This window comes from Diabrotica undecimpunctata, chromosome 8 (genome assembly GCF_040954645.1).
Source record: "Diabrotica undecimpunctata isolate CICGRU chromosome 8, icDiaUnde3, whole genome shotgun sequence".
Lineage (NCBI taxonomy): Eukaryota > Metazoa > Arthropoda > Insecta > Coleoptera > Chrysomelidae > Diabrotica > Diabrotica undecimpunctata.
The window spans coordinates 131,954,532-131,974,193 of NC_092810.1; the positions used below are offsets into that span (position 1 = coordinate 131,954,532).

The following is a 19,662-nucleotide window of genomic DNA, read 5'->3' on the forward strand; positions in this document are numbered from 1 at the left end:
CGTTGTAAATAAAAGTAAATAAATACAATACATCCCAACGTAATATATATTTATCAATCCTCCCAAGTATTCAAGATATAATCGTTTAAGAAATATCGCCAATCCATTTAGGCATTAATATATTGGCGATAGGTGATACGAGATATATATATATATATATATATATATATATATATATATATATATATATATATATATATATATATATATATATATATATATATATATATATATATATATATATATATATATATATATGTTTCCTGGAGCGGGTTCGTTGGACTTGGATATGCTACCGAATATTTCTCTTTTTTCAAGTATTCTTGTTTCAAATATGAGTAATAGGTTTTCGCCTGTCTTGGATATGGTTAATATTTCATATTCACATGTCCATACATTTTCACTGACAGGATAAGGATTTTGGTTTAAAGCCAAATTAAGCCAGATTATATAAAGCCATAAACAAAATTAAATTTCCCAAAAATTAATAAAAATAATAAGACTAAAATAATTAGAAAGTATGTAAATAAAGAAAAAACAATTACTAATAAAAGAACTAAATTTCAGATGCATGCTGAGACATCTACTTATTATCGCACAATTTGGCAGAAGATAACAGAAACATTTGTGCACTTAAACCACATTTCTAAGGAAAATGAATGTCTAATAAAGTCTGTCTTGACAATCCAGCGCCGAATTAGTGATTGACATCAGGAAAGATGTTCCTTTAAACAGAGATTTCCTACTTGCCATGACAACCTGTGCCGTCCTGTTGGAAGACAAAACTGATCGACTTTTTTCGCAGCATATATTACGTGTTCACCGAAGCTCTGTTTGGTGTCCAGTATTATTACGACCAGATATTTAACTTCGACTGATTCCAGAAAAAAAAAACAGGACAAGACTCCATCCTTAAAGAGTCATAGACTAATACACTTCACGTAAGCATAATAAAGACAGCGCAATAAAAGGCACGGCGAAACAATGACAGCAGGTAAATATTATGCCATTACGCAGGAAATAGTTCAGCTGTAAATACTTGTGAGAACACAGTGAACCTGTACCACGTGGCTCACATAAGGATTAAGTATTTTATACAAAAATGGAAAATAACGCACTATAATGTATATTTAATATAATTTAATATATATTCACTGTTGTTAAACAACACGATTATGTAATATACTAATTATAATTTATTTATTTCAACTAAAATGTACTTTTTCATTCAAGTGAGAATCAATCTAAGTCTGTCAAAAGAGGTTTATTCTGAGGACTGTCTTGCAAACACAGAGAAGATAAAAGTGCCCAGTTGTCCATGTCGTCATAGTTTGGCTCATTTTGTATCACATTTGAAAGGTCGGGTAGAAGTAGATCATTATTTTCAAGGTCATTTGGTGCAGTAGGTTTTGTAAAGTTTGCGATTAAGTCCTCATGATCAATATCCAGTATTTCTTCCCCTTCTTCGACTTCTTTGTCATCGTCATTATACTGAAACAGTTCAAAGATAAAGTATATTTATTATAAGTTTATAAAAAAATTAATAATATCTTATATTTTCGTTTTTTATGGGATTTAATATACTGGACGTTGACACGTGACGCAATCATAAAACTGTAGGTGTGAGTGGGTAGCAATAAAAAATATACAAAATATCGTAAAACGTCAGAAATTATATTGTAACTAACGTCAGAAGAAGACAAAACGAGAAAACAACAAATATATTGATTAACCATATGTCTTCATGGACTAAGTAGAAATGTTAAATTAAATTTCTTGTTTTGTCAGAAAAATATTACTACGCCCCGGATAGTACCTAATAGACATCAGCTGGGAGCAAATCAGAGGAGGTATGCAGAATTAGTTTGTGGTTTAAATTACAGGGTTGCCACGCGCCACGGTTCCTATAATTATTTATTGGTTTGTTTATTAGTATGTAAAATGTTGTTTACATGAATAATTGTTTGCAAAATAACGACTGTGTAACGAGTTGTATTTAATTATTTAAAATCTGTAAATTTTGTAAAATTGTAAATAATCTTTTAGTGCTGCTCAAACAAGGTTTATCTGGCTTAAATTCGGATTATATAGTGGGAGCCTTAATACGCCATGTCCGTTATTTCTAGTAGTGGAATCAATTGCAAATTTTACTTATTTCGGTTTGTATAATTTTATAATAGCCGGTCTGGTCTGGTCTGAGCATTTTTGCAGGAAAAGAAATATTTCTAGTTATTATCCAATCATTTTACTCTGTGGTGATGCGGATATTGGTGCTTTATGATAAGGTGCACAGTCCATCACGATGACACTGTTGGAAGGTAGATTACTTAACAAGTTTTTTTAATAACCACTTTTTGCAGTTGACAAAATTCATATCAAGGTAATCATCCGATTTTGTTTGGGATTTCCATTTCACACAAAATCCACAGACAAAACCTGTATCGGTCCCTGCATTTACAATAATCAAAGGTTGGCGTTGTGGACGAATCCTTTAAGTAACCTGTAATTACATTTCAAATGCCAACTTTGTTTGGCTCCTTTGTACACAAATTCTTTAAAAAATCGCATATGAATTTTATTTATAGTGGAATTTTTTGCTAAGACTGCCCTTTAGCGGTGGTACGCAAGCCTTGGACCCATTGTCCAAGATTTCCAGTATTTATGAAGATTTATTCCTATTTGGGATTGTCGTAGACGCCCAGTCTGCTTGATAAAACCGGCAAGCCTCTCAATTTATATATCATATTATGTTGTTTTTCTCGAGTTAACGTGACCTGTGACGGCCTGTAGTACCTCCCAAATTCCATCTGTATGTAAAGCAGTTAATTGGTTTCCTAGCAAGACTAAGCCGACGGAATCCTTAGTCTGACGACAATCGGTCCTCTCGTTTCATCCTGCCAGATATTCCATCTTACTTTGTTATTTTTAATATTACGACCCTGTTGTTTGATAAGATTGATCAATGTTTTCAGATGCTGAATTCCACCTGTGATTATTATTTCTATGGCTTCCTGAGAGCCAATGTCTCCGCCTGAAAAAACAGTAATATAATCACCAAGGTAATAAAGGGGTCCTGTCTGGCAAAGGAAGATCGCCATTTACGAAGACCATTCCTGCCCCGTTATACCCTCATACTCCACTTTCTATCTAAATATACGATTAAAGATCCACTGGATCCACTTGAAAGAGAGACTGAAGTCTTTTGACATTGCCAGCATGGGAAGCACCCTCCTTCGTTTTCACATATGTTCACATGGTTACAAACTCTACCTTTCCTGTCAACTAGTCTCTTCCCAGCTCATGTTCCAGATTTTTCAATTCAATACATGAATTCATATGCCTCTGCTTTTAGATAAATATCTAAGGGATGAACTAAATAATGAGGGACCTATCTTTTAAAGGGATTTTTAAAAACATCCAGAATTGACTGCATTAATCCAAACACTTCACCCATAAAAAAGTGCCAATCTAACAATGGATTAGGTACTACATCCATCGTGTTTGTTTCAGGTTACTATCCTAGCCCCTACCAATAACTCTTGGGCATTGCATCAGAATCGATAAGGTATTGCGAGTCCTGCTTACTACATGTGGTTTCCATGATAGTTTACTATCTATGATTACTCCCAGATATCACACTCACGTCTGTACTGGGATTATTTGAACCCCTAGTATCAGCGGGTCCAACTGCAATTTTCGCCTTCACGTAAAGAATACGACCTCTGACTTCCTTGGACTAAATCTCAAGGATGAAAGCTCGAAGTATGCTTTGTGCCAAGTTATGCGATGTATTTAGATTCCTTCATCTAAGGATCACAGCAAAGTCGTTCGCATATGTCTGATCATAGTCTCCACACCTTTCTATTTTAAAGAGGAGGGAATCCACTACTATACTCTAGAGCAAAAGAGAAAGAATACCCCCTTGGGGATATCCCTTTCCAATGAGCCTATTTGGTTTCGACCCTGCGCAATCCACGGAAACTCTCCTGTGCCGTACCATTACCGTACACACATAAACTCCTGAAAAGCAATCCTGAAATGCAACCCAAAAATTTAAGATTATTTAATATTCTTCTTATTAAATTATTTATCAAATTAGATGGAAAAATAATCAAGCAGGAAGCAAGGTTTAGATATCTGAGAATAGATATAACTAGTTACGGATCAAGTAAAGCAGCGGGATCTCTTAATGACACAATCTGGAAGAACAAATACCCAAGACAAGACACAAAAACAAGAATCTATAAAGCAGCAATTAGACCTATATTAATAAACACGGCGGAGACACAACAGAGATGAAAATACTCCGACGAATATCAGGGAGAAGTCTGTTGGATAGGGAAAAAAGCGAAAACATAAGAAAAGCATGCAATATAGAAGACATAAATGGATGGGTGACAAAACGGAAACAGGAGTGAAACGAACACATTCGTAGAATGGCAGAGGATAGCACGAGATAGTACGAATAGCACGAGGATAGTACAAATAGCACGAGATAAGTCACCAAATGGACTAAGAAGTATTGGTAGACCAAGAAACAGGTTTTAAAGCCGATATGTCATGCTAGCCATGCGCTCTTGTACTTTTTTCAAGTAGATAATAGTTTATTATCAGCTGCTTCTCGCGAAGCGAGATTTAAGAAAATTTTAACAATGTGTCTTTAACGATCTTGAGGATTCAACATTTTTTGCTTCACTTTATACTGTTGATCTGTTTTTAGATTAAATGAACAATTACAAGATTAAAAATCACTATTAATAATAACTATTAAAAATTGAGATTTTATGTAAAACTTGTCAACGTCGCAAATCGCTTCTATAGTAAAACTACTATCGATTCAGTTCCCGATCAACTGAGTGCTATTTGTCTTAATTTTAAATCTGCTAGTGCACACAGTATTTTCACGTCTATTCATATTCTGGTTTTATTGTAAGTGTAATAATTAAGATAATAAAGAGCAAAGAATTGTGAAATTTTACATTAAACTGCTACTGAACTGCGTATAGTTTACTGAAAAATGCTTCTACAATGCTCAAGTCGTTCTTTAACTAGAATTACGTATCCGTTAAATCTGTTTCAAACCTCTTGTAAATTTGTAAATAAACGCAATTTAGAAGATTCTTCAGGGAAGAAGACAATTCCTCAGAAGATAAGTAATTAAATATACTACAAGCTTTTTACGTACCTAGATATTATAAAATAGTTTAATAATAGAATTTAGGCCTGCAAACAAAGCTCGAAAAACAGATTAAATTACATACAGCAAAATTTAGTCTTATAAACATAATGATGATGATAAATAACCTATATACCTATATTTCATATTATTTACCTGTGTTACAGGGGTTGTAGATTTATACTGAAAAGCGTTAGTCGTTAAATCGACCTCCACCGGAAACAGCGCAGGCCCATTTAGTAATTCTACAGTTCTTGTATGCAGTTCCGCCAAACCTCTTATGACTTTAACCAAATGACCTCCAAGTGACTGTACATGCTTGTTGTCCAGCAATTCCATTTTTACCAATACATCTGCTCTTAATTTAGCAAATCTTGATCTGGCGAGTTGTCTACATCGTAAAATTAATCTGAAAGTTTGAAACAATTATTAATACGACTATTAGATAATACTCTTTTCGGTAAAAAATATTGTAAGTTATTTTTCTGGAAGCCGGAGAGTTTTCCCATTTAAGAGTTCTTAAATCACTGAATCTGAATTGGCACTAGAGCCCTTCGTGAGCCCTGGCCTGCCTCAAAACATTCTTTCATCCTTCCCTGTCAAATGTGTCTTCTCCCTACCTTTACTCCAATCTCCCTTAAATCTTCCTGCACATTGTCGAGATACCTAATTTCAGGTCGCCCCCTTCTTCTTCTTCTGATCTGCCTATTTAGAATGGTTATTTAAGAAGGATTACTTTTATCAATCCTCATAACGTGGCCCACCCATCTTAGGCGGTTTATTTTGATGGTTTTTACGATATCTGCATCACAAAAAGTCTATAGAGTTCGAAATTATATCGCCTTCTCCACAGACCCTGTTCGTTCACTCCGCCATATATGGTTATCAATATTTTTTTTCAAATACTCGTAGTAGCTCTTCATCTCGGGTCGTCATTGCTAATGTTTCCAATCCGTAGGTGAGCACTGGGAGAATTATTGTTTTATAAAGTTTGCACTTTGTTGATCTTGACATATTTTTCGCTCTTAGTTAAGGACCTAAACCAAAAAAAATTACAGTGGTTAGCCATGCATATTCTTTTTTTTATTTCTTTGGATGTGTTGTTTTTGCAGTTGACCAGTGACCCTAGGTAGCAGAACCTTCCACCATTTCCATAGTTTCGTGTTGCACCTCCAAGTTATTTTGTTGCATTCTTGACAATGCCGACATATATTTAGTCTTTAACAAGTTCAAGTGACACCCATTCAAGTGTGACATTGTTACGTTCCTTTAGACTATCACCATTCTTGCCCAGAAGCCACCGTCAAGTAAGGTAGTCTCTTAGCCACTTTAGGAGCTCCTAAGGATACCTAAAGCCCTAAAGTTAATTGACTATCTACGCATATATTTATCCGCTTGAGTTTAAAAGCCTTACTCTTGATTTATCCTTGTCTAAAGCTCTTTCTTGTTGTTTCCCCATTACTGAGAATCATGTTTTTCTCCACTACTCTCAACAAATTTTCTCCATTAATCTCTATCTTCAGCTTCTCTAATAGTGTTGGCTGAATAAATGGTCCGTAGAATTCTGAATATTTGGTCTGACCATCTAATTTATGACCATTCTATTGGTCTTCTTCCCGCAACGTGTCCAGAAATAATTAATCTCTCTAAATTATTGCTATCTCTATGAACCACGTTACCAAAGAACTGTAGAATTTGCTGCAGAAATATTGTGGTCACCCTCTTTTTAATCTTAGGTTTATTAAGAATTAAACGTTGGTCTGATGAGCCCTCCAAACCATACACAGCATTCTTGTCCAACACCCCAACACCACATCTCAAATGCATCAGTTTTTGCCATTCTCTATCTACTGTCTACTGTTTGGTATTCCTGCAAGTCGTTAGTCAACTGAATACTACCGCCGTTATTAATTTCAAGACCAACTTTATTGCTTTCTCACTGACTCTTCGCAGGAGATCAAGCATCTTTTCATTTACTGCTACAGGTGTAGGGTCATTAGTACCACTTAAACTAAATACAATCAAACGTGTTTTGGTAGTCATCGAAGCATATTATCATAGGTACTTGCAATGAGTAGTCTCAGGTTCAGCATTTGATCACTTATGTATTTTTCCTTTACAAACCCCTCGTGTTTCTGCGATATTTGATGATGTAGATAAGTTTTTAATCTATAATTGATGGTATACAACAAGGGCTTACTGGTATGTGTTATTACTGACAATACAAGTTAGTTTTCACACCTAACATTGCTTCTTTTATATGTTGTGGAATATAAATTGAGGTACATCAATTAGATAATTATTTTTCCGAATTCCAAATAGCGATACAGATAGAATAAATGATTTGTAATACAGCATTTCTCCTCCTGGCGATGTATTTCTCTTTTACTTTAAAGAGCAAGACAGTAGATTTATTAGAGTAGCTGAAGGGCCATAGATTTTCTGCTGAAATCTTGTTATTTATATAATCCAAGTATTTTTAGGACTAATATCTACTTGATCTAAAGAAAGGTTTTCTTTTAAGTCCTGCCTGCAATATAGAGGTATAATATTCTATTTGAGTAGAAATGCTAACATTATTTCTCCCACTACTATAAATTTCTATACCCAACTCTTCCTTCCAAAGCTTAAGAACCGTTTGTCTAGCAGATGTAACTCTACGGGTTGTGTGTCTCCTCTGCTACATCCATCTCCTGAACGGATCTCTACCTGGAAAAATACTTTTCCCAATTTTGAAGTTTATTATATAAAATTTAAATATTAACGATATAATTAACTTACCTATATTCATAATTTCCAGTTTCAACTCTATATAGCGGCTCTTGTAAGGCCGCGTAACTGCATTCTTCATCATCCATTTCTTTAACTTTTAAACAATACGCTAGATATTCAAATTTGGTATCAGCATATTTTTTTACTGTAAGTCTTGTATCTGGAATCGCTTTGTAGAGATATGTTCCAACATCTGAAAGTACCTAAAATAATTTAAAAATTTTTTTTCAAATCATTCTAGATAAATCTTTATTAGAAATATTAAAAAACAGAAGTATCTTCTATAGAATAAAAACTAATTTTTGCAATTTATATCTTAATATAAATACTAAAATCTAAGGTAGTATTTCATTGCCCCGAAACGAGGACTGCATATAGAATATGGAAATTTGAATTTCCAAGTGACAGACATGAAACAGAAGTTGTTACTATTATAGCAGAACATAAATCGATAAAATAAAACTTATACCGGACCATCAATTTGGTTTCCGAAACAAACATGGCACCGTGGAACAGATTAATCGTTTAGTAGAATAAATCAGCAATGATCTAGCAGATAAAAGATACTGTACTGCAGCTATAACATAAAGCCTTACTTTACAAAATAAAACAAAACCTACCTCACCCTTTCTATGAAATAATCAAGTCTTATCTGGGTATGAGAAACTTACAAGCCAACATAAACACGACGCTCTCCGAAATTTATTCCTATTTCTGCAGTATCACAAGGAAACATACTGCAGCCAACCCTGTGCTTGCTATTTACTGCCGATCTAAGTACCTGCAACCAAATCAACGCTAGTTGCTGATGACACTGTTATTATGGCATCACATACCAGGCCTATAGAGGCTTATAAATCGCTCTCGACAACAAACAAAACTGGTTACACATTTGGCGTATGAAAGCAAAGGCCAGTAAATCTATTCATGTAACGTTTACTACAAAATGAGATAACTGTTCACCAGTCACACATAATTGATTTCAGCTTTAACACTTCGACCACTCTAAATAAATAGGGATACATCTAGGAATACATCTGGACCGCAGATTAACATGGCAGAAGCACATCTTCGCTAAAACGAAACAATTAGGTCTGGAACTGAAAGAGTATTATTGGCTCATAGGAAGAGATCAAAACTCGATTTATGGTATCCAAGTATGGTAAACCGCCAGCAACTCCAACATATTTGAATACTACGCACAATAGTGAACTTATCATTGTATGTACCTAACGGCACAATTCATAGGAATCTTATTGTTCCGAGTATTAAAGCAGTGATCAAAAAGTTTAGTGTATCCTACCGAGAACAAGTGAAATTACACCCAAACAAACTAGCAAGAGATTTAATAAACTTACCAGAAGAAACTAAAAGATTCAAGAGATTTAAACTATCGAACTTACGTAGTAGGTTTTAGTTTTAATTAAAATATAAAATAACTTTTAAAATATTTTTTTAGGTTAAGACAAATCTTATTTTTGACAGTGAAAGGTGAATACTCATTGGAATATTCCCTACAAGTAATTTTAAATGGTTTACCTAATTTATAAATTAAGTGAACTAATTAATTAGAAACAGTAATTAGTAACACTTATTGTCAGTGTAGACAGATTGAAAAGAAAAGACGTATTTATTGTCTTTGTATCAAAAAAACATTTTGCTCTTGAACTGATTGCTAGGTATATATTAAAGATGTTCCATTCTTTATAAACACATAGGTACAATTTTTTCCAATAGATAAAAAATTATAGACTTACAGGTTTTACTTTTTTTACCATCTCCAAACCCATTTTTTCAATGCTGCGATGTTGTTCACCAAATAATCGAAACGCTTCACTTGCTCGGGGTTGAGGTTCTCGTACTGCTATTCCAGAAAAAATATCCCCCATTGCTTTAACTGCCTGTTGCAACTCCATGTGAGCCTAAAAGAGACAAGTGAAATTAATTTTTTATTCTTAAGAAACAGCATTATAAAATCTCGAAAATATTAATCTATACTATAAATAACTGCTTGGGAGATCTAAAAAAAAATGAATAAAACAAATTAAATAAGTATTTATTCAAAAAAGCAATACGTACTTGCAGCATTCTCTTACAGTGGTCAACAAGTCCTCTATACATAACTTCGGTATCTTGCAGCTCTTGCATTTTCTTTACTAATGTATCGTTACACAAAATTGCTCTGGATAGACCCAACGCGTCGGCCGTTGAAGAACTCATATTTTCGACCAGCCGATGTTTCATTTTCTTCATAATGATATCCAAGCTTTTACCTTGGCCAGGATCAGCATGTAACTTATTATAATTGATAATAACTTCATCCTAAAAGTAATAGTATAGTAAACATTTTTTTATTGCTGAGAAACAAAGAAAAACATTTTAATTTTTTGGGTTTAGTTGCAGTTCTTGGTACATTTAAATTTTTGTATGAAGTGTATCTTTTAAATAGGTCTTGTAATATCGCTATTTGGTTTATTCTCGATGACTTCGTCCCATGTTTTCTAATCGTAATTATATAAGGTAAGTAATAGTAGTTGTAATCGTAAGGTATTAAAGGGGAAAGGCGCAAAATGTCGCCTGTCAAAATGTTCAATGTGTTTTAAATGTATCCATTTTTTTTTCAAATCCTGAGAAAACTAAAAAGCATTTTTGAAAAATTTAAAGGCAGAATGAAATATTTTTTAGAATAAATAAAAAATTTCTTTTGCATGCAATATTTTCAATTAAAAATTATACTATATTTTCTCTTTTATTTTCACCCCTGTTACATAACATATTAAAATAAACATTGTAGAAGTTTTCAGGGACCTTCTGCCCTGAGTAATAATGTAATCTTTCATTCTGCGTTTAAATTTTTCAAAAATATTTATTAGTTTTCTCCGGATTCGAAAATAATGGATACATTTAAAACACATTGGAAATTTTGCCAGGCGACATTTGGTGCCTTTTTCCTTAATTAAATAAATGTATCTTTTACAAATGGCAAGAAACTTTTTATTTTTGAATAAAATAAATAAGTTTTATTAAAAAATACAATTTAAATAAGTACAATTTAAAAAATATATTTATTTAGTTCAAATAAATGTTTCAATCATATACTCTACGACACTGGTCGTTCATCTCTAACCATTCAAAATACCCCCGTAATAGGATTATAAGGTATTGTATTCCTTCAGATATAAGGTGGGTTAGTCGAAAACATCTTAAACCGTCAGTTTTAGGTTGGTTTTTACTATTATATCGTATTACCTATCCTCTCTGTATTTCAGTTTTCTAATTAGGGTTAAACTTCTAGTAAGCTATCAACAAATTGTGAACCAGCTATAGTTTTTTTAACATTATTTATTATTATTGACATATTTGGTTTATTTAAAATGTTTATTTACGTAGCACAAAAATAGTCCACAATTTTTGTAATTGTTTGATTTATTCTCTTTTTTACTAAACAAATTACAATTAATTTAAAATTAGAACATAAAATATCATTCTTCAAGTACTATCGTAAACAAAACTAAAACATTATTTCACTAAGACTTATCATAAAAAATATTAAATATGGAAAAAACATAATAAAATTAAGCCGGAATATTGTTAGAGTAATTGCAAATTGGATTTACATGTTGCAAACAATGATACTTTTTACAAATCGAACAAAAATATTTCGTTTTTCGATTCTTTTTCCATCCACAGTCACCACACCTCCCAATTACCCCCGGAGTTCTTTGAACTGGCACAACATCTTCATCCAAATGACAGATCTCCTTTAGTAGACTCCTTATTGTTTTGGATATATAGACATTTTCGCTTCGATTCTTCTGGTGGTTGTACACAAGGCTAAATGCTAAATTTGTCAAAACTTCTCGTCACGTCTTTGTGGGATTTGGAATGTTACAATTGTAGATAACAAAGAAATTTATTGCTGTAACATTTAAAAGGCTGTACAAAACAACCATATGCCATCTTATACTACAACGTGCCACATCATATTGTGTGCATAATTTATCTACGTTATTAACACCGCTTTTTGTGCTGTTATATGCTAATATAATTTCCGATTTTTCCAGTAACAGGATCAACGTCGTCTCCATCGTGCATAGTGGTATATAACAGAACGTTTTTGTTGTTTTTTTTTTTTGGTTTATATGACACTAGTGTTCCTCTTGAACCAAACCAAAATGTACTAGAACCAATAAGTTGTCCTTGATTGTTAGAGAAATATGCAGGAATTTTTCTCCCCTTTACTTTTAATGTTTCCAAGAGAGTTAAACCATTTCCCTTCAAGCTTATACCAAGATCAAGGCTGGTGTACCAATTTATTTTCCGTGGTAACATTTCTCGTCGGTTCTCTATGTCGGTTAGATTCGTAGAGATGTTGACAAGCCGGTTCCGCCACTGCCTTGGTACTAGTGTCTAGATAGTATGGACCACCCACTTGGTTTTTGCCAACGTATACTTCCATGTTACTGGTATAAAAAACCTTCGCATCAGACAGTGCAAATATTTTTATACCGTATCTATTTGGTTTAATTGGTATATACTGACTGAATGTGCACAGTTCTCTAAAACCCTTTAACTTTTTGTAAACGGTTACGTATTGCGAATGAGAGAAAAATTTTTTCTGATTTTCGTTCCACTTGGTAATAAGATCTCTTATTTGCGCTAAGTTATCCAAACTAACTCGATCATGCCTTGTATTGATATTATCAGTTCGCATGTACCTTAGTTAATTTCTGAATCTCGTCATGTTTATTGTCAGTTGGAAAACCTCTATACCAGTGCCGCCCGTTTTCCACAAGTCTGTTGTATTAAGGTGACTTGCCTTTCTTACACCTGCAAAATATAAGGGACCTAAAAGGGCACGAATTTCATCAATGTTTGTTGGGTATATATCTCTATCGCGACTGAACTTCTGCTTTTCTGCTTCTATTTTTGAATTTCTCCCATTAACAATTATTTGCAATATATCAGTATCAAATATATTGTTCCAGATATCTAAAATATCGGTTTTCTGTCTGACACATTGTTTTGAACCCAGAAGGGTTCAAAACAATATTTTCACTTCGAGTTCTGACGTTCTTATGGGCAATAGGTATGCTTGCCCATTTTGTTTTATTATCTTTCGCCCAAAAAATATGGACCAATGGCAAAATCTGTCTCATCTTCTAATTCTTCATTTTCCTGTTCCGTATCGCTTCCCTCCAAGTTTTCTTCTACATGATCTTCTTCTCCCGATTCCTCTTTATCATCATACTCATCATCCGTCGAAACTATCCGTGGAAAATCCATAATATCTCAAAAATAAAGTTTTAGTATAAAACAATAACTTACAAGTCACAAAATTCGGTTGCTTCTCTAGACGCACACGGTCCACTGCACCGGTTTTACAAATTACAAACATATAGTTCGAGTAATTGCATCAACACTGCAATGATACCACTTGACCGTCATTGACTCCCACCGGTCTCCTAGACAAGCTGCGTCTACTGAAAGGTTAATCGTCTAGAGCTAATATTAAAGTTTGCCCAATGATTGAATGAAAGTTTGAGAGAGCTTAATTTTTATTGTGCCATATTTCTCCATTGCATCGAAAACATTGAGCAGTTCGTATTTTGCACTAGAGCACTAGATTTGTCAGTATTTGCGTTTTACTTGCATTTATTCGAGAATAACGTCATCTGCGAATCTAAGACGGTAACCTTTCATCGTCGATATTGATACCTCTGTACTTCCAATACAGTAATTTCATTCCGTATTCGAGGACGAGGACAGTTATAAAAAGTTGAAGTAATACATTACATAGCATATTCTCTTGAATTATATTTATTAACCACGCCAATAAACCGTGACTTTCTAAATTAAGCGAAACAATAATATCAATCATAAAAATAATTGTGGCTAGAATATTGGTGAAGTAAAAAACTGACAATGTACGTTTCAAAGTTATATTAATTAAAACGGATAAATGTTGAACTTTAGTTAATTAATAAAATTAGTTTCTAACATTATTCAAATTTAAACCGCCCACTTTTCAAAGTTCTATTAATCAAAAATTGTAACATTTAATAGACTCAAATAATTATTGAAGGATTTATTAGTTGGGAAAATTTATCGCAGCAATATAAATAAATACAGGGAAGATGATTTAGGACTAAATTTCCGTAGATTGTGATTTTAGTGAACGCAAAAAGTAAACAAAAGGATCACACTGAACGGATCACGGAACTATATAATCCTTTTAACACAGCCGGAAACCGTACACCCATAAAAACAGACATTAACATTGAAAAGGTCGTTAACAGAATAAAACAGCAAATTATATACCAATACCATCATTCTTCTTCTTCTTTAAGTTCCATCTTCTATCGAAGGTTGGAAATCATCATGGCTATGCGGACTCTGTTGACTGTCGCTCTAAAAAGTTCTGCACTACTGCATTCAAACCATTCCCTTAAGTTCCCTTAAGTTCCAGACGTCCCTATCCATCGCCTTTCTCCGCCAAGCACGTATTCCCATATTTCTCGTGTCTTTATCGATGTAATCAAGGAACCTTGTTCTGGGTCTTCCTCTTCTTCTCTGACCAATAGGTCTATCAAGGAGCGTTTTTCTAACCGGTTCATTTTGTTCCATCCGCATTACATGCCCTATCCATCTCAGACGTCCTATCTTAATATGTTTTACGATATTCTATAAATTTCCTGGTATAATCTATAAAGTTCGAAGTTGTATCGTCTTCTTCAAACTCCATTATCATTTACTGCTTCATAGATTCGCCTTAGTACTCTTCTTTCGAAACAACGTTACAGGTTTAATATATATCAAAAAGAAGTATGTCAATGAAATCGTATATACCGTGCACTCTGTATATTTATATAAACATGATCAAGGAAAATTGTTGCCTAATGGCTATCGAAGAACCGTCTATGACCAACATATATTCTTAGAGGTGATCTATGTACAATGTCAGTTTTTTTAGTCGTGTTCGTCGTATATAAAATAGAGTATGCAGCTCGTGACAGTTTCCACACTTGTCACAGTCTCAAATCGTTAAACAGCAAAATATGTATGTCATGCTTGTGTTATATGCCTCGCGTCGTTTCATGATATTTCATATGTTGTAAGGCCTTCTTCTTCTTCAACATCTTGTACATTTATTATTATTATCATCCATAGCACCCTATCTCATTTGATAGTTGGATGGCTTGACAGTCGACCGACGTAAAAAAGTAGATTGGACAGTTGAAATGACAGCTGCTAAGAAGAATAATTGACAGTCGACGCAAAGAGGAATATTTAATAATTGAAATTACAGCTAACAGTTGCTGATAAGAAGGAGAATTGATAACGGTTGCTGATAAGAAGGAGAATTGACAGATAGAAAAGAAAAAGACTTGGCAGATGGCTCGACAAAAAGAAAAAGATTTAACAATTAAAATGACGGCTGACAGTTGCTGATACAAAGAAGAATTGGCAACACCGAAAAGAGGAAGAATTTACAGATCGAAAAAAGAATAATTGGCAGTTGACATTACCTACTGAAAAGAAGACGAAGAATTGACAGATAACAGCTGAAAAACAAGAAAAATTGACGGACCGAAAAGAAGAAGCGGAGGTCATTTTGCAGGGCGGTAGGCGTTGCGTGTGACGTCAATGGGCGGGGCTTATGAGGTCAGAGTGGAAGTGGACGGGCTGGTCTTAAGCTTAAGTGTCCTATACTCTGCTGTTCCCTTAAGTCTATCGAATACCTTAGCCAATTACATAGCCGACTAAATGGTCTAAGTTAAATGAAAATATCAGAAAAAATAAACTAAAGTAAAAACTGAAAATTACGTACCTCTATAATAGCCCACTGTCAGAGTAATAGAAGTTAGAAGCCAGAAGTTTTTCCTGAGTCAGATAACTATTTTTGCACAGTCAAGATTAGAACTGCTACATGAGGTCTTCTTGCCCGACCCATAATCAAGTTATATTCCCATTCAGGTCGGGAGAGTTATGTTACAGCCCTAACATATTTCTTAATACTGCTCTGCATATATTTCTTTCTCGACAAAGATATTTTTAATAATACAGAGTACGCCTCTGCACTATATTTCTTTGCAATGTTTACTTATCGACAAAAAATTCGAGTTTTATTAAAAGTCTTAAATGTAAATTTTTATTATCGCATAAATCTTTTCAAATTTTCTACCTCTATCTCTAGCTCTATTTCTATCTCTGGCGCCTATCCCTAGATACAAAATATACAGTTTTATTCGATATCTGCATGTTCTATTCTCACTAAAAGATTTTATTAGCTGGTAAATATTTTATTGCTCTTGAATTTACGAAACTATAAGCCATAAACCACACACCTGTATTTTTTATTGTTCTATTTTTACTAAAAAGTTCCTTAATAGTCGGTCATTAAAAACAATTTGTTGCTTTTAAATCTACAAACTAGAAAACCATAAAAAATATCTTTAAGTCCTCACTTGCAAAAAATCCCTATAAATTGCCGGTTCTTTGCCATAACAAACATTCTCGCTCTAGTCCGCAGTCAAAGAACACATTACGCGGTTTATCAACTGTATCTTTAACGTAATATTTTAAAGTGTCTGCTCTTGTTCTTCTAAGTTTTAAACCTTTTGATTGATTTTACTCATAAAGGAAACCTTTATCCATAATCTTAGTTTTTGCTGCACATAGCAATTCTTTTACACTGCAGCACACAGTTAATTTACATTTTTTTTTCATTATTAAACAATCAATGAAATTTTTGTTACTCATATTTTTAAGGCAAAGCAGTAGGTAATCAGTAAGAAGAGCGCAGCAGCCAAATATTTTTATAAATCGCTAAAGTACAAAACCTACCTTTGCAGCTTGAATCATTTTCGCTACTTCTACTTTTGTTTTTCCTTTTACAGACTGACCGTTCACGGAAACCAATTCATCTCCTGATTGCAATGTTCCATCTTTTGCTGCGGCGGTGTTGTCAAAAATTTGGACAATATATAAACAAGGACATAAAGGTGACCCGCCACCAATGCTGATACCGATCAGGTTATTATCATCTTTTCTTATGGTGACACTTCCAGACGTCACCGTCATTCCCCTTTAAATTAAATTACATGATTAATATTATAGCGATTGGTAAAAATAAGTTATTTGTGTACGATTGATAATATACAAGGTTTTAAAAATCACGGCAAATATAAAACGAAAATTCTGGAACTTGTATATCGATTATGATATATAAATAACGTTTCCTAAACTAAATGGCATAATATAAACTCCTGGACAAAATGAACAAACTAAAATGAATTTAAAAAGATACTAATGAAACTCCTAGCAGTGAAAATGACCTTTGATGGCAATGTACCTGTGTTGGCACTGATACATACTTTATTTCTCGGCATGTATCTCTGGTTGCCTAATTTATTCACTGTATGCTTTCGACATGGACCGCTTAGTTTGTAAACGAATTTTGTTGAAATATCATGTGGCGGCTAAAACTTACTGCATGTTACGTTTGTATCTAAAGGGATAATCGGATATAATTTGGAGATATTTTAGTAAGTTCTTCTTTAGGGAATAGTTTTAAGATTATATTTTCATATGAAAAGTTTTTAGTGTTTTTGTGTTACACTACATTTTACCTATGATGGTCCCAGGCTACTATACCTAGGATGGCCCTAGAGCCATCATAAGAATATGAGCCACCATATAAATAGATGAAATAAATAATTTACTCTTTTAATTTCAGAATAATTCAAAAATTGGACAGCAGTGGGATGAATAAAACATGGTGCAAGCCTAGAAGCTTTACGAAATAAAACAATGGGTTATACAACAGCAGAAAAAACCTTTAAAGTACCTTGAACTACAGCGCGTAAAAGGTTTAAAATTGATCAAGGCAGTATCAAAGGATATTTAGCTGGAAGCCTACATTTAATGTCGAAGTTGAAACCGAAATAGCGAAGCATGTTGTTAATTTAAGAATTTAAGAACGCTTGTTTTTCAAATAGCAAGGAAACATAAAATTAACCAGCGATTTAATAAAGAAAAAGACATTGCTGGTAGAAAGTGGCTGAAAGGGTTTCTTGCAAGGAACCCATAGATAATAGCTTCTGAGCAGATTTATATCGCAAGAGCTACTTTCAATAAAGAGAACATTAGAATGTTTTTCAGTCCTATTGGTGAAGTTATAGAAAAAATATCAGTTTTTTGCTTAAAATACCTACAATGTAGACGAGACTGGTATGCGCACAGTCTCTACAAAGCTTCTCAAAATTCTTGTAAATAAAGGAAGGAATTAAAATTATTAGCAGCGCTGAACGTGGTCAAAATTATACAGCGGGTGTATAGACGCCATAAGAACATTCGTTCCTCCTGCCTTTATTTATCCTCGGAAACGATTTAAAGCTGAGCTAATGAATGACGCACCTGTATGCAGTATAGTATTTTAGGGACAATGGCTGGATGAATACATAAACATTTGTCAAGTGGCTCATGTCATTTGTCAAGTGGTGCATGGTAAAGCATGGAACGAAAATAAAATCCCATTAATTCTTGATGGAAATAGTAGTCACAAGAGGTTGGAAGTACTGGAATATAGTTAGAAAAATGGAATTATTCTATTTTGTCTTCCGCCATATTGTTCCCATAGCGTCCAAACCCTTGAAGTTGGCTTTCTTGTACCACTACAAATTTTTTATAATATGGAAATACAAAAATGGACGAGAGATAACCCTGGATGGAAAACTTTTTAATAATGCATATCTCAAGGCGGCGAATCCATCAAATGCAATTTGTTTTCAAAGTTTTTTTTAACATCTTAACTGCCAGGTAAATTCAGAGTTAATTTTGTACCGGGTCTTCTGGGCCAAAATATTTTTTTCTTCTTAATTACTCCATTTGTGCTTGTTTTTAGCAAAAACCATAAAATCAGATTTGTTTTTTTATTATTTTTGTAAAAATTGCTGTGTCCTCATATGGCGCACGCGGCCTGGGATTGTGAAATTGTTACTAATGTCTAGTTGCAGGCCATGTGTACCACAGACGGACACTGAAGGTCAAATAGTCTGTTATCTTTCCAGTAAGAGAGCGACGCGTGTAAGATGTTTCAGTTTGTTATTTACTTCCGATGGGAGTGTATCGTCGACTTCACGATTGAAAAAAGTTACCATGGCGCACATTAACAAACAACTCCGTCATTTAGAGTTGGAATTAAAAGCAGAAAAAGCTGCCGGTGAGTTAAAGGAGTTTATAAAACTGAACATGAGTGATAATTTTTCTGATTATTCGGATTCGGATTTGGATCCTATGTACAATATAGATGCAGCATTGACGAGTGAATCCGACAATGAACCTGTAGCGAAAAGCAAGAGAACATTTTGAGAAAAGGTTTGTTCACTAAAATCTTAAATAAAATTTTAGTTTGTATAATCCAATTGTTTTACTATTATATTGGCTTTACACAAATGAATTTACGTTTGTTTTACGAATATATCATTTAAATTGACACAAAACCTTCATTTGCTCATAGATAGAGTAAGCATTATCTGAAAATGGACTAAAATGTCGATATTTTTTTGTAGGAGACGTAAAACCTAGTACTTCTGCAGGACCATCCCGTGTTCAGTCATCTCGAGTAATGGAGGAAGAATCAGACATTTCTTTGACTCAAGATGATGATTTTTTGGCAGATACTGTTAGGCCAGAAAAAAATTGGGGGCCTG

At 33.8% G+C, this 19,662-nt stretch overlaps 1 protein-coding gene across 4 annotated transcripts in view; it reads right to left on the reverse strand.

The window, feature by feature from the left end:
- Positions 1-1,125: 1,125 nt before the first annotated feature.
- The window catches only part of LOC140448584 (PRKCA-binding protein-like), a 46,223-nt gene continuing 27,686 nt past the window's right edge, over positions 1,126-19,662 (reverse strand). For all 4 annotated transcript variants that reach the window (XM_072541669.1, XM_072541666.1, XM_072541665.1 and 1 more), the window contains 6 exons: positions 16,796-17,036; positions 10,028-10,270; positions 9,706-9,870; positions 7,958-8,151; positions 5,333-5,585; positions 1,126-1,491 (listed from right to left, as the gene is read on the reverse strand). In XM_072541669.1, coding sequence (XP_072397770.1) covers positions 1,240-1,491; positions 5,333-5,585; positions 7,958-8,151; positions 9,706-9,870; positions 10,028-10,270; positions 16,796-17,036 — 1,348 coding nt within the window. In that variant the 3' untranslated portion in view covers positions 1,126-1,239. The remainder of the gene's footprint in view (positions 1,492-5,332; positions 5,586-7,957; positions 8,152-9,705; positions 9,871-10,027; positions 10,271-16,795; positions 17,037-19,662) is intronic.